The 27,420-nt window shown below is 41.8% G+C and overlaps 2 protein-coding genes across 2 annotated transcripts in view; both read right to left on the bottom strand.

Annotated features, from left to right (window-relative positions):
• The window catches only part of gas7b (growth arrest-specific 7b), a gene marked incomplete at both ends in the record, with an annotated part of 41,014 nt that extends 37,224 nt beyond the window's left edge, over positions 1-3,790 (bottom strand). The window contains one exon of the mRNA XM_080541784.1: positions 3,611-3,790. Coding sequence (XP_080397910.1) covers positions 3,611-3,790 — 180 coding nt within the window. The remainder of the gene's footprint in view (positions 1-3,610) is intronic.
• Positions 3,791-4,782: 992 nt separating this feature from the next.
• Positions 4,783-17,839, bottom strand: LOC308167940 (myosin heavy chain, fast skeletal muscle; the record flags this gene model as incomplete). The annotated part of the gene is made up of 38 exons (XM_080542419.1): positions 4,783-4,962; positions 5,060-5,155; positions 5,419-5,523; positions 5,647-5,817; positions 6,052-6,177; positions 6,312-6,515; positions 6,717-7,025; positions 7,194-7,318; positions 7,439-7,604; positions 7,737-7,920; positions 8,146-8,342; positions 8,430-8,548; positions 10,326-10,452; positions 10,531-10,920; positions 11,010-11,100; positions 11,197-11,342; positions 11,438-11,614; positions 11,965-12,207; positions 12,365-12,620; positions 12,720-12,856; positions 12,982-13,105; positions 13,226-13,343; positions 13,456-13,543; positions 13,637-13,701; positions 13,805-14,111; positions 14,207-14,377; positions 14,477-14,626; positions 14,736-14,854; positions 15,116-15,254; positions 15,414-15,517; positions 15,779-15,877; positions 15,965-16,028; positions 16,133-16,225; positions 16,355-16,463; positions 16,754-16,781; positions 16,881-17,037; positions 17,199-17,342; positions 17,636-17,839. 38 exons carry the CDS (start codon positions 17,837-17,839, stop codon positions 4,783-4,785), a joined length of 5,832 nt encoding a protein of 1,943 aa, XP_080398545.1.
• Positions 17,840-27,420: the final 9,581 nt, after the last annotated feature.

The following is a 27,420-nucleotide window of genomic DNA, read 5'->3' on the forward strand; positions in this document are numbered from 1 at the left end:
GTGATGGCAGTGTGTCATCGTTAGCACTTCTATTCATCTTTCATTTCCCTTTGTCCCTCGTCCTTCCTCTGTAGTTCCTCCCCATTAGGTTTGGTTGAACAGCAATCACTTGACATGATTCAGTGACATGACTCACGAGGTCCTGGTTCTGTTTCCCGCTTTGGTTGTCACAACCACCAAAATAACATCTGCCCTGCTCTCGTTGGATTAGACAGGTTCTGGAAGGTTTCGTTGGCTGGGAGGTTCTGTTGGTTGAGCCATGTCTGGTATACCATGTCCCTAGTAATTACGAACAGCAATAAGGGCTATTTCACAGACCCATATTGAGCCTATTACTGGACCAAAAAGCAGGATCAGTATAGAGTCTCCATTGAAATGGCTTTTTACTCCAGGGGAGTGCTTCATTTGGGTCCATGCAACTGTCTCTCAGAGTCATCGCGACCACACACCAACCAAAAGCGAGACAGACTAGTCATACCAAAACTGAGACTCGTCTTCTCAGTATCTTTGCTGATAGTTGTGGTTGTGGTTACATTAAGCAATCAATATTCCCTTTGCTCTGCAACCCACAGAATCTTACTCAAAGTGATTATGTTTCTCATTATTATTAGCAATTTCTTGAAAACAAAAGTTCATACAATTAAAAAGTTATACAAGTGTCTCCCATGATTACCGTAACAAACAGACTGCATTTGTTTGTGTAAATAAACGCAGAATCAAAGCGCAGAGGTTACGTGGGGACCGTATGGAAGGGATGAGGCGAAGACAGGTTTTCTGATGAATGATTCATCACGGTGTGGAGGAAACGATGTAGGTAGAACAAAGCCTTGTTGCTGGAGATGACAATGGAAGGAGTCTCAGACATGTATCAAAGGCTTGCATTGTAAACCAGGCTCGCTACCAAAACACACTGTAATACACCTTAGCCTGAATGTGTATTTTGACTGAAAACTAGATGTGTGTGTGCGTCTGTGTGTCTGTGCGTGCGTGCATGCGTGTGTATATGTCTGTGTGTCTGTGTGGACAGTATTGCTCTATTTGGGTTAATGTACCAGTATAATTGCTCGAGTGGTAAGAGGTGCTTCCCTTGACAGGATTGAATGGTTTACCAGAATAAGGAAACAGCTGGGGTGGTTATGCCATTCTGTCTATGCCATTGTGTCATTCAAGAGCCATCTCAGCATATAAGTAATTACTTTTTTGTTTCTATGTGACAGTGTTCACTACTCTACGGTATTCAGGGATACTAGAGTATACTGCTTTCTGTTGATGGGAAGAACAATCTGTGAGTATCGTCCTGCAGACAGTCTTGCCGTTTGAGGAATAAAGGTAGATTTTCTGGTCAAACCTGTGATTTATGTATGATGAAACTTATCTGAGTTTCCATCTGAAAAGATGCCTCCACATCCAGTCCCCAGTGAGGTGGTGGAACGGGTAGAGAGAGTCGGGTGTTGCAACACAGAATTTCAATGCCTGACAGGCCAACACCCACAACATATTAGCGCAAAAGCAAAGTAAAGGTTGACCATAACCATAAAATCAGTGGAAGCCGTGGGAGGCAGAGTTCTGAGGACGGGCTCGTTGTAATGAACAAATGGAATATGGTATGGTATCAAACACGTCTGCTTGATACCATTCCTCATTCTGTTCCATGCATTACAATGAGCCTGTCCTCCGATTTCTACCTCCACCAGCCTCCTCTGCCACAGATGTCGGGTCAGATACCTCCCCTGATCATAACATGAACATTACTGGGAATGGATGATGAGATATCTGACCCAGGACCAGTAATTAGGGGTACCTGATCCCGCCCGATAGACACGCGCCCAGTATCAGTTCATGCTAGATACAAATAGAACCATTCTCACTCCCACTTCTTCAAACAACTAGGGCCATTTGAGTAAACACAGTTTTTCCTTCCTTTACAGATATGTGTGTATCTACAGTCTCTGCCATGAGGTCTGAACCATTGTGTGTGTGTGTGTGTGTGTGTGTGTGTGTGTGTGTGTGTGTGTGTGAGTGTGTGTGTGTGTGTGTGTGTGTGTGTGTGTCTGTCTGTGTGTGCCATACTTCAAGCCATACGTTATGCTACACACACACACACGCACACACACACACACACACACACACACACACACCCAGGCTTGTGTTGCAGTATGTCACATAACAGGTTACAGATGTGGAGATAGTTTTCAGGGTTTTAAACCATTTCTTTCCTGTTGCTGTGGTTATCAGATAACACTAACCTTCCCACCCCCGTCCCCCATTCTCAGACTGACTGACTGAAGGCTCCCTGCTTCCTCATTCCACAAACATTCCAATGGATTTCTCAGGTCCCCTGTTTGTCTGCATGGCTGCACTGGGGCAGAGCACAGAGGAAGCACACTGCACTCTCACGGCAGGGTCAGACACACACCTCTCTCACACCACGGACAGCTGGTGGACGTAGACATCGAAGGACAGGCTCATTGTAATGTATGGAACGGAATGAAGAAGGGCATGGACCATGTGTGTGTGTTCCATGCATTACACTGAGCTCATCCTCCAATTTCTACCTCCACCAGCCTCCCCTGGTTCAGATGGCTGCTTAGTAAACTCAGATACCCTGGAAGATACATCAATCACATTCAGATGAGACATACTTGACAAAATGTCTCCTAGATTCATCCTGTTCCCATCGTCATTAATCACAGTTTTGTTGAAAAGCTTGAATCTGTTGTCCAGGACATGAGAATGTGTCTTAAATCAGGCTGTAGTCAGCCAACACTGCATGCATTCAGTCAGGAAACACCATCAGTTACAGTTTGTTCTATCAGCTCTTGGCAAAGACAAATGGACACACGGCCAATGTTCTACCCTACAGTACCATCGCAACCGTGTGAATCATTTGATCAGTGATCAGAGATCCAGCTGGATGTAGATCTGGTTGGCTGGTGCTGCTAGTACTCCACACTAGCAGTCAAACTAGCAGCCTTCAAAAAAACGACAGCAACTGCCTGACTATGTAGTGTCCCTGGAATGATTGAATGGCAATTGCTGCCGCTGAGCTTGAACCAGACATTGAGTCTCTTCAGGGCAAGTACTGTATATACTGTATACTAGGGTAGTGACAGAAACATGGAGCTGCACAACATACAACACATGCCTGGAGATGGTTATAACTGTGTGTGTGTGTGTGTGTGTGTGTGTGTGTGTGTGTGTGTGTGTGTGTGTGTGTGTGTTGCCAACATGCTATTCGTTTGAACCATTGAAGAAAGAGATGTCATTGTGTCCTTCAATTGAAACTTCATGTCACACATCACATCTGAATAAGGGACTACAGGATTCAACTCGTGACGTTAGAATTATAAGGTTCTATCTCCGTTTTTGGTCAAAATTGAGTTTTTTACATAATCTGATCCATTAGGTGTTTATTAATGCCTGTGTGGTGTTATTTTTTTAAAATGTTTACATTTTTGAGTTAGTAATTCATAAAATACAAAGGTTCCATCTCACAAAACATAATGGAATGTAAAAACTTTGACGCTCAATATCTCTGAACTGCCCTAAACGGAGATAGAACCTTATCATTCTAAGCTCACGAACTGTTGATTTAAGTGGACAGACTTACCTCTAAGACCTGAACGTAACTTGAGGGAAACCATCCCGTCTCTCCATCCTTCTCACCTTCCCACCAGCCGCCAGGTAACGCCTGGATGATCTTAATAATGTCGCCCACTTCGAAAGTCAAACCCTCTTGGTGTTGGTCCCCGCTGAAGGCGTATAAACTTTTGCAGTAAGATCCAGACATCGCAAACTCTAGTTATTCACACTGGTCCCCTCCTGGAGAAATGGGCTACAGACAGTACTCGTTGGCTCGTACACAAGACAGAGTTTGGAGTTTCTTCTTGTAGAACTTAGAACGTTATGTTGATTAGATCATTAATGACAACAAACATGTTAAAACACTTTCTTTGAACGTGTGAAAGTATCTCCAGTAGTTATTCAATACGACCCTAAACTCAGCGCAGATGCGCTCCGGTGAGCGTGTGTCTGTGTGCGTGTGTGTTTCTCCGCGGATGATGTGAACTCCCTTTTGAGACGTCCAGAGCCAAGTGTGCGCTCCTTCCTTCAATTCAGACTGCGCTTTTGTGTGACATAACACGGTAATCGCTCGCATCCGTGTTTTGCGCAAGAATCTTGTGGGAATTACTCATCAATTTGTCACCGATGTTCATCTTTGTTGGCTGTGTGTTGGCTGACACTTAAGAACACTTCATATCCGAGAAGTGATCATTGATCAGTGAACGTCTGATAATGAGTATGTGTGGAATGTGGAATCACAACTGACTTTGATTAACATTCCTCCTCAGCCTTGAAACCTTTAGCAAAACACTCTCTTTCCCATGAAGACAAGTACTTACGACAATTGAATTTGATGAACATTTATTTAACTGTTACAAAGTCTAATCATAGTCAAGCACTTGGAGGACCAGATGGAAGAAACTGCAAATATATATTAGACCACAAGACGGAGCCAGCAGGCTGAAGGTACTAAGGCATGCATCATTGATTTAAACAGTACATACACAAGCACACAAGACACTCATATTTTATGAGTAGAATATTACAGCACATACTGATTAAAAGGCATGCATTCTAGGCAGAACATAACTCATACAAAACTCATATTTTATGAGTCCTGAAGCTGAGTCATAATCTTCTCTTGCTTTCACTTTTCTTTGCTCTATGTAGAGGAAGAAAGAACATCAGTCATTCACTGTGTTTCAACGGCACTAGAACTTATTTTGTGCTGTAGTTACTGGACAGGTATAGATTTCCACTGACCTTTGACCCCATATCCCTGCTCTTGGCTCTCATCTTGTTGACCTGGGACTCAGCGATGTCAGCTCGCTCCTCTGCCTCCTCCAGATCATGTTGCACCTTCCTTCCCTTTGTCAAGTGGGTGTTAGCCTGCTCCTCCTAGAATAAACAACATGTAAATGTAAATAATGTAAACAGACAGCCATTTTGAATAGGATTAGCGTTGGGGAATGGTATATAAGAGGTATTGTCTTACAGCTTCCTCAGCTTGGCGTTTGTAGGCCTTGACTTTAAGCTGTAGCTTGTCCACCAGGTCTTGGAGTCTCAGAACATTTTTCTTGTCCTCTTCCACCTGGGGAAAAAAAGAAAAATTGAACTTTGTATACATTATACTCTTCCCCCCTTCTCCTCCTCTTTCTCCTTCTCACATTCATCACCATCATCATCATCATCATCATCATCATCATTATCACCACCACAACCATCATCATCATCATCATCACCATACCAACGTCAGTAGTAACTCTATTAGTAATGATAGTAGTAGTAGCAGTGATGAGGTAATAGTGGTAATGTCTCACTACAGTAGCATTCAAATCTACCGTTACACTATACCTGGTAGGTGAGCTCCTTGACTCTCCTCTCATATTTACGGACTCCTTTGATGGCATCAGCTCCTCTTCTCTGTTCAGCCTCCAGCTCTCCCTCCAGCTCACGCACCTGCAACACAGCAATGCCAAGGGTTTTGTATTTACTGTCCACTTTGACTAAGAAAAAACGTCTAATTTATCAGGCTGTCACTGAGGCTACAACTGTTGCATAAAAAAATACTCAATGACTCACTCTGGTCTCCAGTTTCTGCAGCTGCTTCTTGCCTCCCTTCATGGCCAGGTTCTCAGCCTCGTCCAGACGGTTCTGCAGGTCCTTGACTGTGACCTCCAGGTTCTTCTTCATCCTCTCCAGGTGGCTGCTGGTGTCCTGCTCCTTCTTCAGCTCCTCAGCCATCATGGCTGCCTGCGTTCACACGGAGAGAGCAGGGTCACACAGGATTCAGGGTGAGAACTACGACAAAGGCTCACTTTTGTCCATTGCATTACAGCAAACTCAAGCATTTGGAATTGCCTTGCAATGTTTTCTAGTCAAAACCCAGTCTATCGAGATGAAGAGGAACTAACCATGACCCCCAGTTGTTCCTCACCCATTATTTGAGAAACACTGCTCAGGGAGAGTGTACCGAGTCAAACTCACATCCGTAATGGCTTTTTTGGCTTTCTCCTCTGCATTTCTAGCCTCCTGGATAGCTTCCTCCATCTCAGCCTGGAGATGAGTAAGATCAGTATCCAGCTTCTTCTTGGTGTTGATCAGGCCGGTATTCTGTAAAAGATAAATTATTTCCTTTCGGTCATGTGATCATTGGAGACTATTACTATCATATCCAATACCAATGTTAATACCAAATAAGATTGTATAATTAATAACAACTGTTATTTATTGTTTTTCCCCCATACCTGGGAGTGCAGCAGCCCCACTCTCTCACAGGTGTCAGCCAGCTCCTGCTCTGCCATTTTGCGGCTCCTTTCTGTCTGCTCCAGGGCAGCCCTCAGCTCCTCCACCTCCGCCTGCAACAGGACACTCCTGCGCTCCGCCATGGCTGCCTGCTCCTTCAGATCCTCCAGGCTATGCAACGCCTCGTCCAGGTGTAGTTGAGCATCCTGACAGATCATGTAAAAGGAGCATGCTTAGAACTGCGTGAGTATGGGGAGCAAAAACAAAACTCACTATATTGGATGAATATAGTGAGCTTTTCAACATTTCAGTGCATGCCATATCCAATGCTTTGACATGATGGAATGTATTACTTTTCAACTACTGTAAATTAAACCTTTTGCAGTTGGAGTAAAATAGGTCCTGACCTTCAGCTGTCCTTGGATGTTCCTCAGCTGTGTCTGGGCCTCAGCGGCCTGCCGGTTGGAGTGGCTCAGCTGAAGCTCCATCTCATTAAAGTCAGCCTCCATCTTGCGTTTAATCCGCAGGGTCTCATTCCTGCCCCTGATCTCGGCGTCCAGGGTGCTCTGCATGGATTCAATCACCCTCTGGCTGTTGCGTTTCAGCTGCTCCATCTCTTCCTCCTTCTCTGCCAGCTTCCTGTCCACATCACCTTTGACCTGGGCTAGCTCCAGCTGCACACGCAGGATCTTAGACTCCTCATGCTCCAGAGTGGCCTGTGGGAACATAAGGGAAGTGCTTGCACTGAAGTGTATACATGTAGAGTTAATAGACCCAAATACTGTTTTTTACAGGCTAAAGTGAGGCCAAAGGTTGTTATCAGGTTCCAGGAACAATTCAGGAACTGAAATTCATTGCTCTCTTGTCAGCTATTATTTAAGTACCTCTGCTTCTTCAAGAGCAGTCTGGATCTCTGATTTCTCCGTCTCCACTGTCTTTTTAGCCTTCTCCACCTCATGAATGCTCTTCCCAGTCTCACCAAGCTGATCACTCAGGTCTGTGATCTCCTCTAGGATTCACATAAAACAAAACAAATTGTTTTCTAAAAGGTTGTGCAAGTTTTAATTATGTGTTTGTAGATAAACAGTATTTTATAACATTATTAACAATGTTATGTTCTTAGCCATACGTTGCAGGATCTTGTTCTCTCGTTTTAGAGTCTCCAGTTGGTCCAGAGCTTCCTCATAGGAGTTCTTCACCTTGAAAAGCTCAGTGCTGAGAGAGCGAGACTCTTTCTGAGTTCCTTCCAGCTCTGACTGATTCTCCTCATACTTTTGCTTCCATTCAGACACAATCTATGAGATAGGGTTGCAAACATCAGTGTTAGTAATAGCAAAGTAAACTAGGATATCATCTTTATAATAGTATTTAGATTATTTTTGTATTTAATATACTAGTATATTAAATGATCTCAGGTAGTGTGGTACCTTGTCAAAGGTCCTCTGCCTCTTGTCCAGGGTAGAGGCCCAAGCATTAGATTTCTCTCTATCAATCATCAGGTCCTCCACCTCCCCTTGCAGTCTCTGCTTGCTCTTTTCCAGGGAGGAACACTTAGCATTTACCCCTTCGATAAGCTCCTCAGCATCCTGAAGTCGCTGGGCCAGTTTCTTCCTGTCAGATAGGAGGAATGTATTGAAAGAAACACTCCACAGCTTAAAATCATTGCTGTCAAAATAGTTACTCCTAGCCACAGACCCAGTACGATACCCAGCAACACTTCAGAAAAAAAAATCTAAAAACATGTCATAGCTGGGATGGAAGTTGCAATGTTATTAAATGTGGAGGATAGTTGGATGAATTCTGTAGGTCTATGGCTTTAACTATTCATTTGATTACTTGGCCTCCTCAAGCTCCTCAGTTCGCTGGATGGCATCAGTCTCGTATTTGGTTCTCCACTGAGCCACTTCTCCATTGGCCCTGGACATTCCCCTCTGCAGCTCAGCCTTGGCCTCCTGCTCCTCCTCATACTGCTCCCTCAGAAGATCACAGTCATGGCGTGATGATTGGACGGCATGGGCAAGGGCATTCTTCGTCTGTTGTGGACAAATACAGTCAAGAGTGGTACTCTAAGCCTGCAGTTTGACATTATGGTAATACTTGAGTCAGCTGTGTTTATCTACCTTTACTTCCTCTTCAAGCAGTCTCTTCAGTTCCTCAGTCTGCTGGGTTAAGGCCTGTTTGCTTCTCGTCAGCTGAGACACAAGAGATTCTCTCTCCTCCAGCTGCCGAGAAAGTTCACCTTATGAAAGAATTGAGAAAAGAAACATATGTGACACCGTTTCATGAGACGGTCCTCATGTCGGGAATTGTGAAACCTAGCAATCGAGCCAAACAAGTCTTGTTTTTGGCATAGGACGACAATTGAAGCGATGAAGAACCCACTTGATATCATAACCAATAGTTTTACATTCACTAAATACCTACAGTTAGTTAGCAACGTTGGTATTAGTGTGGCAGACAGTGTGTGTAGCCACACCCACCCCAGCTGTATTTAAGTAGCCATGTGAAATTATTTCACTAGCCTACTTCTTATAGTACAAGTACAGTACACTGAGAGTCTATGGAAAACCTACACTATAGAAGTGTTCACACCTTTTGGCACACATGGCAATAAACCCTTATTATTATTATTATTATTATTAGTAGTAGTAGTAGTAGTAGTAGTAGTAGTAGTAGTAGTAGTAGTAGTAGTAGTAGTAGTAGTAGTAGTAGTAGTAGTAGTAGTAGTAGTAGTAGTAGTAGTAGTAGTAGTAGTAGTAGTAGTAGTAGTAGTAGTAGTAGTAGTAGTAGTAGTAGTAGTAGTAGTAGTAGTAGTAGTAGTAGTAGTAGTAGTAGTAGTAGTAGTAGTAGTAGTAGTAGTAGTAGTAGTAGTAGTAGTAGTAGTAGTAGTAGTAGTAGTAGTAGTAGTAGTAGTAGTAGTAGTAGTAGTAGTAGTAGTAGTAGTAGTAGTAGTAGTAGTAGTAGTAGTAGTAGTAGTAGTAGTAGTAGTAGTAGTAGTAGTAGTAGTAGTAGTAGTAGTAGTAGTAGTAGTAGTAGTAGTAGTAGTAGTAGTAGTAGTAGTAGTAGTAGTAGTAGTAGTAGTAGTAGTAGTAGTAGTAGTAGTAGTAGTAGTAGTAGTAGTAGTAGTAGTAGTAGTAGTAGTAGTAGTAGTAGTAGTAGTAGTAGTAGTAGTAGTAGTAGTAGTAGTAGTAGTAGTAGTAGTAGTAGTAGTAGTAGTAGTAGTAGTAGTAGTAGTAGTAGTAGTAGTAGTAGTAGTAGTAGTAGTAGTAGTAGTAGTAGTAGTAGTAGTAGTAGTAGTAGTAGTAGTAGTAGTAGTAGTAGTAGTAGTAGTAGTAGTAGTAGTAGTAGTAGTAGTAGTAGTAGTAGTAGTAGTAGTAGTAGTAGTAGTAGTAGTAGTAGTAGTAGTAGTAGTAGTAGTAGTAGTAGTAGTAGTAGTAGTAGTAGTAGTAGTAGTAGTAGTAGTAGTAGTAGTAGTAGTAGTAGTAGTAGTAGTAGTAGTAGTAGTAGTAGTAGTAGTAGTAGTAGTAGTAGTAGTAGTAGTAGTAGTAGTAGTAGTAGTAGTAGTAGTAGTAGTAGTAGTAGTAGTAGTAGTACCTGATGTTTCCTGAGGGTTAGCTGACAACCCCACTGACAGATGACAGGTAGATAATGACAGGTAGTGTAATGGGGGAGTGGTTGTCTTGAGGGAGTGGTTGTCTTAAGGGAGTGGTTGGGGTGGAGTTAACCAGCTATTGTTCCCACCCATTACCTCTGTGAAAAACGTCTGTGAATACTTTGAGGATGGATATTTCAGCTCAGTGATCAACTCAAATATCCATGACTTCTTCAACTTCATTCATCATTTGAAAGCTTACAATCTACCCTTTCATAATCTGGAAAAAACTGAAAAATGATGTTGCCAGACTTGCAGACTTTTTAACCAGACCCAGTCACATTGCTTCCTACTCGTATTAGTCTTGATAGTACAGTATGTGACTTGTAATGTTAATGACATACAGTATGTGTAATATGAATACCATTCTCAGTTTGGAGTCTTGCTCGCTGGACGTTGATGTCATTGATGTGACGAAAACCCTCGTCACTTTTTGTCTTCAGCTCACTGAGCTGATCTTCTAGACTTCTGCACATCTTCTCCAGGTTACTCTAACAAAGGAGCATATATTGTAACTTTATGTATACATCTGAGATGTTATTATTTAATGTTGTTTTATTTTTGCTGACCTTAGACTTTGTCATTGACTCCATGTTACTGGCTATGTCATCGATCTCCATTTTATACTCGCTCTTCTCCTTCTCCAGCTTCTGTTTGACACGCTGCAGGTTGTCAATGTGCTCTCCCAGCTCTGCCATACTGTCTGCATGTTTCTTACGCAGACCTGCACTGGTTGTTTCATGGTGCAGAGTCGACTCTTCCAGGTCACGTCTCAGTTTCTGAAACTCAGCCTCACGCTTCTTGTTCATCTCGATCTGAGCTGTGGTGGCTCCACCAGACTGCTCCAGTCTCTCGCTGATCTCTTCAAGTTCCCTGGAGAGATCAGACCGCTGCTTTTCCACCTTAGCCCTGGCAGATCTATCAGCCTCGAGCTCCTCCTCCAACTCCTCAATACGGGCCTATAGGGGAAAAAAAGCACAATAGTTTGCCATATAATCATATATCAATGATAGGTTAACATGTTGCTTGAAAAACATGTTGTATCCACCTGATGTTCCTTAAGTTTCTTTTGCAACTGGCCACCAAGTGCTTGCTCATCGTCAATCTTTCCAAGGAGATTATTGATTTCAAACTCTTTTCTATAAGACGATAAAGGAAAGTTATACATTGAACACAAATTATTATAGAGTACATGTTTACAATACTGTACTATATGTTTGTAACATTTCTCTCACTTCTTCAGCTTTTCATCCGTTTGCTGTTTGTCATTCTCCAGATCCATTAAGGATTCTTGGGCAAGTTTGAAATCTCCCTCAAGCTTCTTCCTGGCTCTTTCAAGGTCCATGCTATGTTTCTTCTCTTGCTCGAGAGAACCCTCTAGCTGTGAAATTATAACATGGAAAGATCATGTCAGACTTTACCAAGGTTTGAAAATCATATAGTACATGTGTGACTGGTTATATGATTCAAACTCACATCATCCACTTGCTGTTCCAGCTTGATCTTGGCTTTGGTCAGAATATTGACTTTGTCTTCCTCTGCTTGAAGATCATCCAGTGTCTGCTGGTGGACTTCTTGGAGGGCTTTCTTCTCCTTTGCAACCTTAATGATGCTTTCATCCAGTGTCGACATCTCCTCAGTCAAGTTTTTCACCTGAATACACACAATCACAGACACAAATATGCACTGAATATGCACTGAACCTTTGAAAAACTCTGCACTGCACTTTATATATATATATATATATCACTATTCAATGCACTGCGTCTGTCCTGTGTTGTCCTGTTTTGCATTTGTATTTGTTTTTGTTCATGTATACATGTGAAAAAAGCATAAATGCACCTACTGTAATGCCAAAACAAATTCCTATATGTGTCAAGCATAATGGCAATAAACGTTATCTGAATCTGAATCTGAATCTGAACAAATAAACGTCAACAGTTTTCTTTTTAGTGAATGGAAGAAAGTGATAATACATGATACAGTAGTTATATTGCCTTTACCTTGTTTTCAGTGGCATGTTTCTCCTTCTCCACTTTGGCCAGTGTGAGCTCCAGGTCATCAATGTCTTTCTTCAGCTCAGAGCACTCATCCTCCAGTTTCCTCTTCTTGGCTGTCAGCTCAGCAGTCATCTCTTCTTCGTCCTCCAGCCTCTCACTCAGCTCTTTGGTTTTGGCTTCCAGGTGAATCTTGTTCTTGATAAGCCCCTCACATCGCTCCTCTGCATCTGACAGGTTCTCATTCTCCTTGAAAAGTTATATGTTAAAACACGTTAAAACTCAATAGTTTCCCTTTTCTATGCGTTTTATTTCTTTCACTGTAGCTGTTCCTATTCCTATCTAATAACACTGCAATTGCACTAATAACATCAGTGAATATACTGTATATTTGAGAATCCCATACCGCAGCTATTTGTAGCTGAAGATCGTTTTTCTCTTGTAGTAGGGAAACCATTTTTTCCTCTAGTTCTTTCTTCTTGGCCTCAGCCTTGGCTAGGTTCTCTTTGCATTTGGCAAACTCCTCCTTCATGGTGGCCATTTCCTTCTCAGTCTCAGCACTCTTCAGAAGTGGTTTGATCTTGAAGTACAGTAGCATCCAGGGCCAGTGTTTCACATTCATGAAGGAGCGAAAGTTGTACTGGATGGTGAAAATAGATTCTCTGTGTGAAGAGTAAGATGTTATCCTATTATATTCCTGAACCATTAGACCGTTTTAAACTAAAGAAACTAATCAATGTCTGTCAGTTGAACCGTCCTACCTTCTCTCCATCATCTTTTTGAACTCCTTTCTCATGACATAGCCTCGACAGAGAGCCTGAGTCATTGTGACCAAAGCTGCCAGCTTCTCATCTCTCATCTCCTCTAGGGTGCCCAGCAGCCCAGCCTTGAAGAACACCTGAGAGAGGAAAGGTGTTATATTCAGTGGATCTTTAGCAGTGATATTCTGTGATAATTTTTAAAATTCTCTGTCGGGAGGCATCTATTTAGTGAGAGTTATGGTTTATGTTCCTCAATAGTTACCTTGGTGTGCCCAAATTTGTACTGGGTGCGGTCCACATCAATAGACCCCAACAGCTTCTCTGAAGCTTTCTTATTGTCAATGAATTGCCCATCAGGGATAACACTGGCATTCAATACTTTGTATCTGTTATGAAATTAGCATCAAATGCATTTAAATATTAAAGGGTTCAAACAACAACAACAACAACAACAACAACAACAAAGTGATAAGAGCCTCCACTTTCATTGGTAAATAGCTTTATACCTCTGCTTGAAGTCCGCATACAGGATTCTGCTGGGGAAACCCTTTCTACATATTCTGATGCCTTCCAGAACACCATTACACCTCAGCTGATGGATAACTAAGGCGTTCTCCATTAGACCTAATGGGTAAAAATCCACAAAGGTTTTAGGTAAAAAGTCTGAATGGAAGCTTTTAGTGATATTTTGTATATATTCATCATACTCAAGTATGAAGGTTTCAGTATTCAGTACCTGGTGTCTTTGACTCATTGGGAATCAAACAACGCACAAAGTGAGGATGAGTGCATCTTAGGTTGGTCATCAGCTTACCAAGGTTCTCCTGTTGAATGATAGTTGTGTGTGTTAATGATGAGGAAGGTTTCAATACCATCAAACCATATAACACATTTCACTGATTGAAGAACCCCCTTACCCTGAACAAGGCAGACACAGTTTGGAAGGAGCCACCTTTCTTCTTTGCACCTTTCTTGGTAACATCTGTCAATGAGACAACCACAGGTTGTGTTTATGAATATTCAACATCTCAATGTTTGCATAAACAGTCATATGTTAGATTATCCAGCCATCACAGACACCGTACCTTCAACTGTGGAGAAGCTTGCGTACAGGAGAGACAGCAGTTTAACTGCAGACTTCTGATACAGCTGGACCACTGACTCATTCAGAGGGTCCTTGTTCTTGTCCAGCCAGCCACAGATGTTGTAGTCCACAGTGCCGGCATAGTGCACCAGGGAGAAGTGGGCTTCGGCCTTGCCTTTGGTAGGCTTCGGCTTTTGGAAGCAGACAGTTTTACCCACATGCTGGTCATACAGCTTGTTCTTGAAGGTGGTGTCTGAGGCCTTAGGGAACATACACTCCTCTTCAAGGATGGAGAAGATGCCCATTGGCTGTTGCAGACAGAGGGTGATAAAAGGTTATTAACAAGAGAATGTACTTCTTTTTTTGTTGTTGTTGCTAATGAGTGTCATCTCACACAACTTACCTTCTCAATAAGCTCAATACAGGCCGCCAAGTCCATTCCAAAGTCGATGAACTCCCATTCGATTCCTTCTTTCTTGTACTCCTCTTGTTCCAGCACAAACATGTGGTGGTTGAAAAACTGTTGCAGTTTCTCATTGGTGAAGTTGATACACAGCTGCTCCAGACTGTTGTACTGCAGTGATAATATTGGATTGTTATATTCAAAGTGTCAATAACAGTGGTATTATTATGTTGATTATGGAAAATCCTATGGAAAATATCCAATACATACATCAAAGATTTCAAACCCAGCAATATCAAGGACACCAATGTAGAACTGCCTTGATTGCTTGGTGTCCAACATCTGGTTGATGCGGATAACCATCCAGAAGAACATTTTCTCATAGATGGATTTAGCCAAGGCCATAACTGAATTATGGACCTAAGATTTGAACAATATAGAGGAATTAATTATGACCCACAGACATTGAGTTACAGTATTTAGAAAGATGGTAACATTAGAATTAGTGAGTAAGTAGGTCATACTGTACCTGCTGAACAGTCTGCCCTTTGGTGACATACTCATTCCCAACCTTCACTCTGGGGTAGCAGAGGGCTTTGAGCAGATCTGCTGAGTTCAGACCGAGGAGGTAGGCAATTTTGTCAGCCACTGAAACAATAAAACCCCAGCACTCAGTTGATTGATTTGATTAACACTATTACTCACATTCTGCCTCACACCCCAGAGACAAGCTGTAGCCCTTGACTAATGCCGGCTGTAACATTGTTTTTATTTTTGGAGCAATTAAGCATACATTCTGTGTGCGTTCCCCCTCTCTTAGTCATATCAGACATTCTGTGGTATATACCGCATGAGTCAGACTGTATTTCTTAGTTCATACTGTATATTGAATTTAAAAGTCAATTTTACCCTCTGTGCCATCTGGTTCAGCCTGCTCCTCTCGCTGTTTCTGCTTGAACTTCATGTTCCCATGATGCATCACAGCACCTGTCAGCTTGTAGATGCCCATTTTCTCATCAGACGAGAAGCCCAGGATGTCAATAGCAGCCTAGGAACCAAAGCATATCAGATATAAGTAAATTCAATATTATTAGTAGTCTAGGGATCAAATTAGATATGAATTCGGCAGCAGAATCCTGCCTACGTATTTGTAAAAACATAACAAAGTATTTTTTTATTGAACATTGATCAAATCCAAAGGACCTACATCTGTGGCCACCAGTTCGTCCTTGTCGACGATGCTGGCCACAGTGATCTGCCCCTGGCTGATCATGGGGAAGTCATAGGGGTTGGTTGTGATGAGCAGCATCTCTGTAGAAGATGAAGATGTCATTGTGATTATTCATCCATTTACTTTCATACAGATGTCTTTCTTCAGACTCAACATCATGATAGACCATTGGATATGTGATTCAGGATGTCTACACAGGGGAGGCTGGCAGAGGTAGAAATAGGACAACAGGCTCATTGTAATGCATGGAAGGGAATGAGGAATGGTATCATTACAATGAGCCCGTCCTACAATTTCTACCTCTATCAGCCTCCACTAATGTCTACTGCATCGGTCCTTACCTATCAGCTCCGGCTTATGGTTGGTCATCACCTGGTAGAAGATATGATAACTTCTCTCATCCGCAAGCTGGAATGTCACTCTGGACTTCTCCAGCAGGTCTGAGGAAAAAGTTAGGAATATTGGCCCTCAATAAGCTATTGGTCACACCCAGAGGAACCCTGTATTTGGGTGTACCATAGACTCACATGTCTCAATGTCTGCTGAGGCGAGTTTCCCTGTTGTTCCAAAGTGAATGCGGATGAATTTACCCTGATGGGAAATAATGACATTGAAATGCTTGTCCTAACTATGAGCATTAGCCTAAATGTGCATTAAAATGTAGTCATCGATAGTGTATAATGTGCCCAACTTACAAAGCGGGAGGAGTTGTCATTCCTCACTGTTTTGGCATTACCATAGGCTTCAAGCAGAGGGTTCGCTGCGATGATTTGATCCTCGAGCGAGCCCTGTAGAATACGGTATATTTCATTCTTTTATTTAGCATTTTAACTGGTATTTTGGAAATACCTTGGCAAAATAGTAATTACTTTGCAACTACTACATTTCTGTTTCAATAGACTCTATTTGTTTCTCACCTGCATTTTAGCACTTGCTGCAGACTCTTTCTTTCCAGCCACGGCGATTGTCGCAAAGTACTGGATGACACGTTTGGTGTTCACAGTCTTCCCTGCACCGGATTCTCCACTGAGTCCATAATGCATATACACAGAGATGGGAAAATAATGTGAGTTGTTGAGATAAGTCAGATTAGTACAGTAGTGAAGATTGGGTCTATTGCAGTGGAGGCTGGTGGAGGAAGACATTGGAGGACAGGCTCATTGTAATGCATGGAATGGAATGAGGAATGGTATGGAATGGAATGAGGACTGGTCCATCCCACGCATTACAATAAGCCTGTCCTCTGATTTCTGTCCCCACTAGCCTCCCCTGGTCTACTGTATGATGGTATTGTATTGATAAATAATGTAGCTTACGTGATAAGGACCGACTGGTTCTCTCTGTCTGTGAGAAAATAACATTCCAAAAGGTTTGATTAGTGTAGAATTGCATGTCAATAACATTGGGGTAAATCATGGTTTCAAATCACAGCCTCAAACTTACCAGTGAGCATGAACTGATAGGCGTTGTCAGAGACAGAGAATATATGAGGTGGAGCCTCCATGCGTTTCTTTCCTCTATAAGAAGACACCACTTTTATATTGTACACTGGGAGCATCTTATAGGGGTTCACAGTGACACAGAACAGCCCGGAGTAGGTCTGAAACACAGTAGTGATGATTAACTTAATTTAGTTATCATTGACCGTAGACAAAAATATGAACCAAATCACTTTTATATAATACACTATTACTTACTGTATATATAAGTCACAGAAAAGTCTCCATACACTTTATAGTAAAAGGGGTTAACCAGACTTACATAGATCATCCATGCTGCGTAACGCTCTTTGAGGTTGTACAACACAGATGCCTCGTTGAGGTGGGTCATCATGGCCATGTCCTCAATCTTATCAAACTTGGGCGGGTTCATAGGGAATACGTCATCATCCTGAACTGCTACAACCTTGGAGAGAACATTTAGATGTACCAGGCCAAGTAAATAGTTGTGCTTTAAGTCAAATTGTGATTGTTATTTTATTTTCATGTCCATTTCCAAAGCCGATCAAAGAACATTTAGATGTGTAAGGAAATGGGGAGGAGTATGAGGCATTGCAGACCCATTCACACATAGTTTTTATGGCAATATGAATGAATGAATGAATGAATGGTCTTTATCAATAGTAATAATATGTGTTATTGGTCAGTTATAATCAATATATAGCAACAACAATGTATGTTCTGATGTTGAACACTCACTTGTCCTGCAGAATTTTTGACAGTGACTTTGCTGCCTTCCCTCTTCTGGATGTTGCCTTTGACATACAGGTCCTTTGGATCAGTCACAAAGCAGGCTGTCTTAGCGTCAAACGGCCTGTTCTGAGCCTCGATCCTCTCCCTCTCTGGCTTGCGGAGGTATATGGCCGCTTCCCCGAAAATGGCCATCTCTGCATCTGTACTCATCGTTGGGTCTTTACTGTAAAGACAACGCACAGATACGCATGATTTGTCATTCATTAATAGCATCTTTTTTGAGTTGTTGAATTTCACACAGTACACACAGCCTAAGGACAATACAAAATAAGCCAAAATTACAAAACTTATTGGTAGCATAATAACCAATTGTGTTTAACTCATTGAAGTACCAGAAAGCACCCATTATCCAAAACCTATGCTAAATGCATAGCAAAAGCAGGCTAAAACAGGACTGAAATGAAGTGCCAATGTCCTTACCCAATTCCACACTCTCAGATAAAATGTCTGCTGAGTTGCCCTCCACTGTAGAACACTATTAAAATGTTATTTGTTGGAGAATTAACTAATGATAAGAAAATCACCCTAAAGAAAAAATGTCAGCACACAGAGCTGTAACGGTGTCCATCAGACAGACCCCTCAGTAATTGGGGGTGCTCCTCTGAGCTGCTTTTATTGAGTTAATTTGGTCCAGCTCTTAAATCCTTCCCGTTGTTTTTGGGCATGCAAGTGTGAGTCCCCTCCCTTATTAGTTCTTTGACATATCTCATTATGGTTTTTTGGGGGGTTGGGTGTCAAGCGGCGAGACAATGGTTTTAAGGGGTTGAAGGCAACATACATGTATATGACAAAAATTCAATGAATGACATTGGAAGAGAAATATGAAACCTTGACATATTTTGTGTCTCATGATTTGATTAATTTAAGATGGTATACTGTATATGTATTCGGAACATTTTGTGAGACAATTATTTGCGAGTGTGATGGGAGAGATCATTTATGTTAGGCATAGCAGCTAATGTGTTTTAATCTTTGTTTTGCAGTGCCATTTAACAACCGAATTCATCTGCTATTATGTTGATACACAATATGCTTTATATTTGAGCAGAGACCAGAGAGTCGTTATTGGAAATCTAATTAAAACTCCTCTGTAATCGTGTAATCCTGCAGTATGTCGAACCCGCAGATGGGTATTCTACTTCCCTGTCTGGCTTAAATTTCAATTTTCCTTTCAGACAATTGAAATTCCAAAGTTATGATGATGACCTTAAGACATTATTGCTTTTACAACGGGATCAGATCAAAATAAAATAAACACAGGTGCGACACACCATAAATATAGTATTCAGTAACTGTGTAGTAAAGAAATACTTCTACGGAAATAATCATACTGCCAATGACATGAAAGGAAATGAAAGGAAATGTCTCCATTCCTTTTTCATTGAGGATTGTTTTTTGATTATGGGGCCTAATCGTGGTTAATCCACAGATCTCAGGCAAGCTTTAGGCCTTGTGTGTGTCCTGTATTGGACTTTGATATTGGAGAGGAGGCCTATTTTGGCTGTCATAGGGAAGCCCATACCGTAAATGCCCCTGTGCATTCCCATGAGGATCTCTTCTGATCTCTGCAAATACTAGAGTCTCTCAAATTAAACTCAAACTACACTCACATGAGTCATGACAATCTCAGGCCGACACTGATCCTCAAAACCACACTCCCAGACTGTAGTTACAGAGCACTGGCAGGTGAATCCTCCCAAGCCTAGCTCTTCCCTCTAAATAATAATTCTTAGACATGTTTTGATTTAAGGTATCATTTTATTCAGTGGTTGACAATAGGCATAGCATTTTGAGACATGGTAAAAGACTACTAAGTTATATCTAAAAACAGGCTTTTGTTAGTTGTCCGGTTCTTTTTGGTGGACCACAGAACAACAACAGAAAGGAGGAATTGGATGTGGATGTGGTATGTCCTATAACATACTTTATAACAGTCCAAACAACACTTCATACTTATAACTATAATTCCATAGGTGTAACCTGTAGCTACAGGTTATGCTATCTGCTGCATTCAATTCCAGTAATGAACCCAGGCATCACATCTAGGTCTTCTACTCAGATTCAGCGGGCTGATGGGACAAAGCAATAGAAAAGAGATGTCAATTGGATATTCAAACATATACAATCAATCTTATAATGCCTATACTAGGACCAGGTTTGCAAAGTGTTTGTACCTATTATTGATAAGGGAAAATATTGTAATGTATTCCCTTGTGAAAATCACTGACATGTGACCCTAAACCTAACCCCAGATGTGGCTTTTCAAGTTCAAAAACGGAACAGTACAGTACCTTTCCACTGTCCCTGCTCTTGGCTCTCATCTTGTTGACCTCCTCCAGATCACGCTTTACCTTCCTCAACTTAGTCAGGTGAGCATTGGCCTGTTGCTCCTGTAACAATGACTACACCATGATTATCATCCTGTCAAACTGTTATGATCCCACTCCTCATTCCATTCCATGCATTAAAATTAGCCCATCCTCTGATTTCTATCTCCACCAGGCTCCACTGTCCCACAGTATAGGCTACAGATCTTATCTTACAGCTGCTTCAGCTTGCTGTTTGTAGGACTTCACTTTAAGCTGCAGCTTGTCTACCAGGTCCTGGAGTCTCTGAACATGTTTCTTGTCCTCTTCATTCTGGCAAAAGGGAAGATAATCAATCAGGATTGGAATAGGATCACCTCTCAAACTGTCTATTAATGTTACTCTGACTGATATGAACACATTCCTAACCTGGTAGGTGAGCTCCTTGTCTCTCCTCTCATATTTATGGACTCCTTTCATGGCATCAGTTACCCTCTTCTGTCCGGCCTCCAGCTCTCCCTCCAGCTCACGCACCTGCAAAAGATTGGACCAAATCTCAACAATGACCAATTGGCATGTTTCTCCTTCTCCACCTTGGCCAGTGTGAGCTCCAGGTCATCGATGTCTCTCTTCAGCTCAGAGCACTCATCCTCCAGTTTCCTCTTCTTGGCTGTCAGCTCAGCAGTCATCTCCTCCTCATCCTCCAGCCTCTCAGACAGCTCTTTGGCTTTGGCCTCCAGCTGAATCTTGTTTTTGATAAGCCCCTCACATCGCTCCTCTGCATCCAACAGGTTCTCCCTTTCCTGAGGGGAAGTTTTTTTAAATTACAAACAAGATACTTGTTTGGATGTTGTATCATGCCCTACTCATATTGGCTGTGCTGACATGTTGGCTATTAACATGGTATTGATCATAACCAACTAATACAGTTTTTTACGATTGCTAACTCACCATGTTCAATACTGAAACCACAGTTTCACAACTCTTCATACAGTCAGCAGAGCAGAAACCCATGTGAACAAAACTGTGACTCTTTCTCTGTGATTTGTACATTGCTTTCATACAGAATGCATTCAATGACTACGTTCTCCAAATGCCATAACACTTCTCTCATTAAAACTCCCCCACTTGCAAAATACTATGTATTTGCAACACATTTTTTCATTGCTAACATACTGTGTTCAAAACTCTGAAGAACACGTTCAAAACTGAATTATTTGGTGCAATTTTGCAGTAATCATATTCCTATCATATATGACAGAAAGCTCGCAATAAACTGTTTTTTTGCACAGTGTTTGAGTGTGCAGATGCTGTTATTTTGCACTCTATTGATACTCTTCAGTTCCAGAACCTCAGCAAAGTCTGATAACGGATGAGCGGTGGTATTTTCACTATTTGCAGTAATCATATTGAAATGTCTAGAAAATATTACAGTAGCAGAATATATACAATGAAATGAAATAGACTAGATGCATTGCCTGGGAAGACATTAGATGTGACCAGATGCAGACCAGAGGGTGGACCAAAATCCTCAGGAGTGAGACATTTTCTTTGGTGTGATTGCTATTGTATTGTAGCCCTGGAATATCTGTTTTTCTTTTTTATTTGAACTTTGCATCTTCCACTTTATTTTTCACTTTTCATTTTACACAAGTAAATGTAGTGTACTTTGAAGTAAATGTACCGTAACTTACTTTCTGCAAAGATACTGGAGAAAAAAAAGGATAAACGATAGAATACAGTAAAGGATAGAAGCAAAAGATAGGATAAAGGATAGAAGCAAATTGCAGCATTTCTGATTCATTCTTGTTGCCTAATACCGGTACTTTACAATTTTACAGTCAACTATTCTGTCTATGATTACTATAAATCAAACCATTTTTATAATGAAATATTCATTCTTGTGAAAATCATTCAAACTATGTAATGCTCCCTGTTGTTAGTATTTTGTAAGTCAGAATGTTATGAATGACAGTGTATGCTTCTGAGTGAACATTGTTGACAGTGTGTGGTTGAACGAGCTTCTTTTGAGACATGAATGAAGTCATTGGCCAACATGAGTGTTACGAATGCAGACTGTATGAAGAGTTGTGAAACTGTGGTTTCAGTATTGAACATGGTGAGTTAGCAATCGTAAAAAACTGTAATATATATATATATATATATATATATATATATTACTAATAAAATATTTTCATATGGATTAACAATACTGTATACCGTACTCACAGATTGAACTTGCAGTCGCAGGTCATTCTTCTCCTGGAGCAGTGACACCATTTTGACCTCCATCTCCTTCCTCTTGGTCTCAGCCTTGATCAAGTCCTCTTTACACTTAGTGAACTCTACTTTCATGGTGGCCATTTCCTTCTCGGTCTCAGCACTCTTCAGAAGTGGCTTGATCTTTAAGTACAGCTTCATCCAGGGCCAGTGTTTCACATTCATGAAGGAGCGCATGTTGTATTGGAGGATGTAAATGGATTCTCTGTTAAGAGATAACAAATTAGGCTTCTTTGATATGAACATACTCAATGCCATCTAAGGGGCAAATTCGGTCTTGAGATGTGTGTGGTTATATCAAACTGAGATTAAGTCCGAGCTCAGGTTTGGTCATCAAAGTCTTTCAGCATAGTCAATACCTCCTCTCAATCATCTTCCAATACTCTGTCCTCATGAGGTAACCACGACACAGGGCCTGAGTGATGGTGATGAGGGCGGCCAATTTTTCGTCCCTCATCTCCTCCAGCAATCCCAGGAGGCCTACCTTGAAGAACACCTGTCGGAAATAGATATTTGAAGCCATTTTGATATGGCCACATCCTCCGATGTAACAAGGAGTCTGTGTTTATATCTGATATAAAATATCCAAGGACGACTATTGCAGAACTAATCACATTTAAACTGACTTGCCTTAGAGTGCCCAAATTTATAATGATTGTGGTCCACATCGATAGACCCCAGGAGCTTTTCTGCAGCTTTCCTATTGTCAATGAACTGGCCCTCTGGGATGACACTGGCATTCAATAATGTATACCTGGTGGGGAAAAGGTCTCAATATTAGAGGTATGTTTACAGAAAAGGGTTCTTAAATAAAAGGTGTTCAAATGCAAAATACCTCTGCTTGAAGTCCCCATACTGTATTCTACTTGGGAAACCCTTTCTGCAGATTCTGATTCCTTCCAGTACACCATTACACCTCAGCTGGTGGATAACCAGATGGTTTTCCATAGCACCTGAAAAACAGGTGGGCTAAAGCTGTTTAATTCTAAAATGTTAAAACAACAATATGGTGTGGTGCATTTGTTTATCTGGGGGTTTTAGTTTCATTTGGAATCAGACATCTTACGAAATGGGGATGGGTGCTTTTCAAATGAGTCATCAGTTTCCCCAAGTTCTCCTATTCAATGTAATAAGTGCATGCATTGTAATTACATATTACAATGTTATAACAACAGGTATTACCATCGTATCATCATCATCACATGGTCACAACAACCTAACTGATAGTTTAATAAACGTGTAAGGATTAAGAAAGTTATCCTGTGTATCTACACACACATACAGTACCAGTCAAAAGTTTGGACACACTTCCCCATTCAATTGAATGGGAACTTGTGTCCAAACTTTTGACTGGTACTGTATATATATATATATATATATATATATATATATATATATATATATATATATCAGTGGAGGCTCCTCCATAGAGGTGGAGGAGGCCTGGCCTCCCCAATAATTTGAGAGAAGAGAGAGAGATTTAAAAAAGGAATAATTATATTATTTTTTATTTTTTTATTTAACAAAAAACATATTTTACATTTGTTTATATTAATATTATTTATTAATATTATTTCCGTTTTGTTCATACATCTTTTCCATGGCTAAAACCCAATATTGCAATTGTAAAGCACCTACAGGCCAGAATCCCTATCCGTTTCTATTGAGGGAGGCCAGGCCTCCCCTAGGAAAGTGGTTTCTCATAGAAGCCAATGTAATGCAATTTTTTTCATGGCAATATGTGATTGGCCAAATCACTGAAAATGGGTGGGCAGAGGAGGCCTGGCCTCACCATGCATTGAGTCCAGGGCTGAATGATTGACATTTTGTACGTCCAATCACATGAAGCCATTTTGAGAATTCGCCAGTTACTTCAGTCAAAGAAACACTCGCCATAGTGGCTTGTCCTTTGCAGGACACGTCTAGAACACCCATGGCTATTATCCCTGAAAATAATAGCTAATTTGGCCAAATACTTTTGCTTAAAATGACCTCGGAAGTCGGCGAGATTCTGGCGCGATTTATACATCGAATAGGTAGACAACATTTAGGATTTATTGAACAGTTTTATTTTTAATATTAATAATTAATAATTGTATTGTCGTATATTTCTAACCTGTTGGCTACTAAAATGAAGAACAGTTATTGAGCAGTTTAAGACCATTTATTCAAAATGCAAAAGTACACAGACATCAAAGATGGACGCTGGTCTGGCAAAGAGAGACAGAGAGAGAGAGAGAGAGAGAGAGGGGGAGGGGGACAGAGAGAGAGAGAGAGAGGGAGCTGCTTGGTCAAGAGGTGAGGGAGAAGAGAGGCAGGGCCAGAGCCCACATCCTTACTTATAAACTTGGTCAAGATGCAGTCACAGCCAGTGGTCCTATCAGGTCAGGGGGAGCGGCCAGGAGGTCATAAATACCTTGCCCCACAGTCAGGAGCAAACATATAGGCCCATTATTAAGTACAAATAAACTACAGATTCCCCCCTCGGAATACCCAGAAGGTGTTCCGAAACTAAATGACCACAAAACAAAAACAAAAACACAAAACCCCACCGACTGCAACTAAGAAACCAAAGAAAAAAAAAAAAAATTTTTTAAAAAAAATAAACAACATGTTCCAATAAACAACAGAAAAACTACATCAACACACAACACAAGAAACATAATAACACAGACCAACCCAGCACCAGTACCAGCAACCAAAGATATCATATAAACCAAATACAAAACAATCAACAATAAAAAAGAATCCTAAAAATAATAATACAAATTAAACTAAACACAGTTCATCATGCACAAATCAATACAGAAACTTCCAACGACCGATGTTTTCTTTGTCCTTGAAGCGTCAGGGTCAGAGGTTGCTAGCACTTGAACCCAGTTGGAGAACAGCCTTTACCGCTGTCTCAGATTGATAACACTTTCATAGTCAGGAGCTTCCATTTTCGTTGCGCTAGGAACAGAACCTCTCTCCTAGCTTTGTATAACCACCACATCACTTCTCAACTGACCTCAATCACACGATATAGAAACAAACAAACAATACACAAATAATGACATTCAGTTATCATAACACATAATTCTCCAACAGTAAGCATAGGACAAAGGGAATGCATTAATGCATAGATCTTCACCTCAGGTGAGGACTAGTCTTCTGAAAAGTTCATTAACGTGGACTGAGTGACTGATTTTCCAAAAACAGTCAATGAGGCCCTGCCTCCTAAGAAAGTCAAAAATCATGTCTGCTATAATAGGTGCTCCTATCTTAGCAAAATAAGTTTCCCATGCCCCTAAGACCGTTTCCAGCCATGCTATCATCTGCTGTCCATTCCCGTCGTTCCCTTTGATCTGCTGCTTCACTACCCTATTCATAGTCTTTAATCTTTTCCTAACTGGTCGTCGTCCGTCAGTGTCATTGAGGTTCAGGCAGCCGCCTGGTCCCCTCCCACGCTGATCAAGGTCTGGGGAGTCGCCCTCAGCATCATCTGAAGCATGGTGCAGGCACTCGCCAGCATCCCCAGTAGCACAGGTGTCCAGGCTTTGGACACTCCCAGGCTGGACCTCCAGACTGTCAGCACTCTCTGCTTCGTTGGTTTCTGGTTCATTGGCATCTGGACAGCTTTCCACTGTCCCCTCGGTTTCAGGCACTGCCGGTAATGTCACTGGCTGTAACACTGGCATTGCCACTGGCTCTGGCAACACCACAGCATCTCCTCGTAGCTCCTCCTTCTCAGGTTCTCTGGGGACCTCGGCACCTGTTGGCACAACATCCTGCCTACTCTGTACATCCACCCCCCTGTCCACCACCCGTGGCCCTATTGGGGTAGGGATATGCCCAGACACCACTGGTGTACCCACTCTGATGTTGTTTCTCCAACAGACCCCACATTGACCTAAAGCATGGTCAATCTGTTCCATCAAATATGGACTCCAAAACCCATATTCCTTGGTGATCTTGCGTCTTACCTCCCCCCTAGCCACATGTGCTAATCCATGAGCTTCCCGTATTAACATGCCTATTAAATCTGAGGGTGCTACAACCAACCCCTCATGATTCCTCCATAGACCTGTGTCATCCTGACTTGCCCCCCTTGCTAGCCAAACGTTCTTGTCTAACGTAGTTACTCTACTCTGTAACATCAATAAATCCTCAAGTGTGACCATGCCCTGTAATTGCTTTTCATGTGTGACCAGAAGACCTTTACCTGCCTTGTCTGCTCCTGTAATGGCTTTGGCTGCATTTTCTGCAGCCCTGTTACCTTGTGTGACATGTGATGAGTCAGACCTGTGTGTGGCACACTTCACTATGGCTAATTCCTTTGGCTTCATCATGGCTTGTAACAGCTTCATGATCTGTGCGTGATGCTGTATAGGCGTACCATCAGTTCTCTTAAAACCCCGCCCCCTCCATACAGCTCCATTAAAATGACAAACATTATGTGCATAGGCAGAGTCGGTGTACACTGTCACTCTCCGTCCGGTTCCCAAGCTGCATGCTTCCGTGAGGGCAATCAATTCAGCCAACTGAGCCGAGCAAGGCTGAGGAACTGCCTCAGCCTGTTCTACAATAAACTTTGAATTCTGTGCTTTAACTAAGGAATACCCAGCGCACAAAGTTTCTCCTACCCCGTAACAAGACCCATCAACCCAATATTCTATATCAGCTCCCTTTAAAGGCAAAGCTTGTAGGTCTGTTCTATGCTTAATCACTCTGGCTGTCGATGGAATCTGAACACCGGATGGCACCGTCACCTGACAGCCGTCAGGTGTGCATTTTACTGTACAGTTCAATTGGCATAGAGCATCTCTCCCTAGCAGCCCTGTTGGCGTGTGTTCTGACACAAGTGTTGACAGAGTTGCTCTCTGTCCCTTGTACTCTAAGTCTACAAGCTCAGTTGTAGGAATCAGCTGTTTAATTCCCTCAAATCCGATTGTCTTGACATATTCTCCAGACATAGGAAGGTGCGTGGCGTCTTCAGGCTTCTTTGTCACCACCAGCTGGCACCTCCCACTCGGATCTTCCGGGCACCCCTATAGGCCAGCTGCTGGGCCTCCGTAAGGGTTCATCACTCCTGGAGCAGGTGTAGTAGGAGGCCAATATCCTCCTCCTTGGCTCCCCCCTGCGCCCCCCTGGGGCCTGTAGCAG

This window comes from Nansenia antarctica, assembly GCF_963989245.1.
Source record: "Nansenia antarctica genome assembly, chromosome: 11".
Taxonomy (NCBI): Eukaryota; Metazoa; Chordata; class Actinopteri; order Argentiniformes; family Microstomatidae; genus Nansenia; species Nansenia antarctica.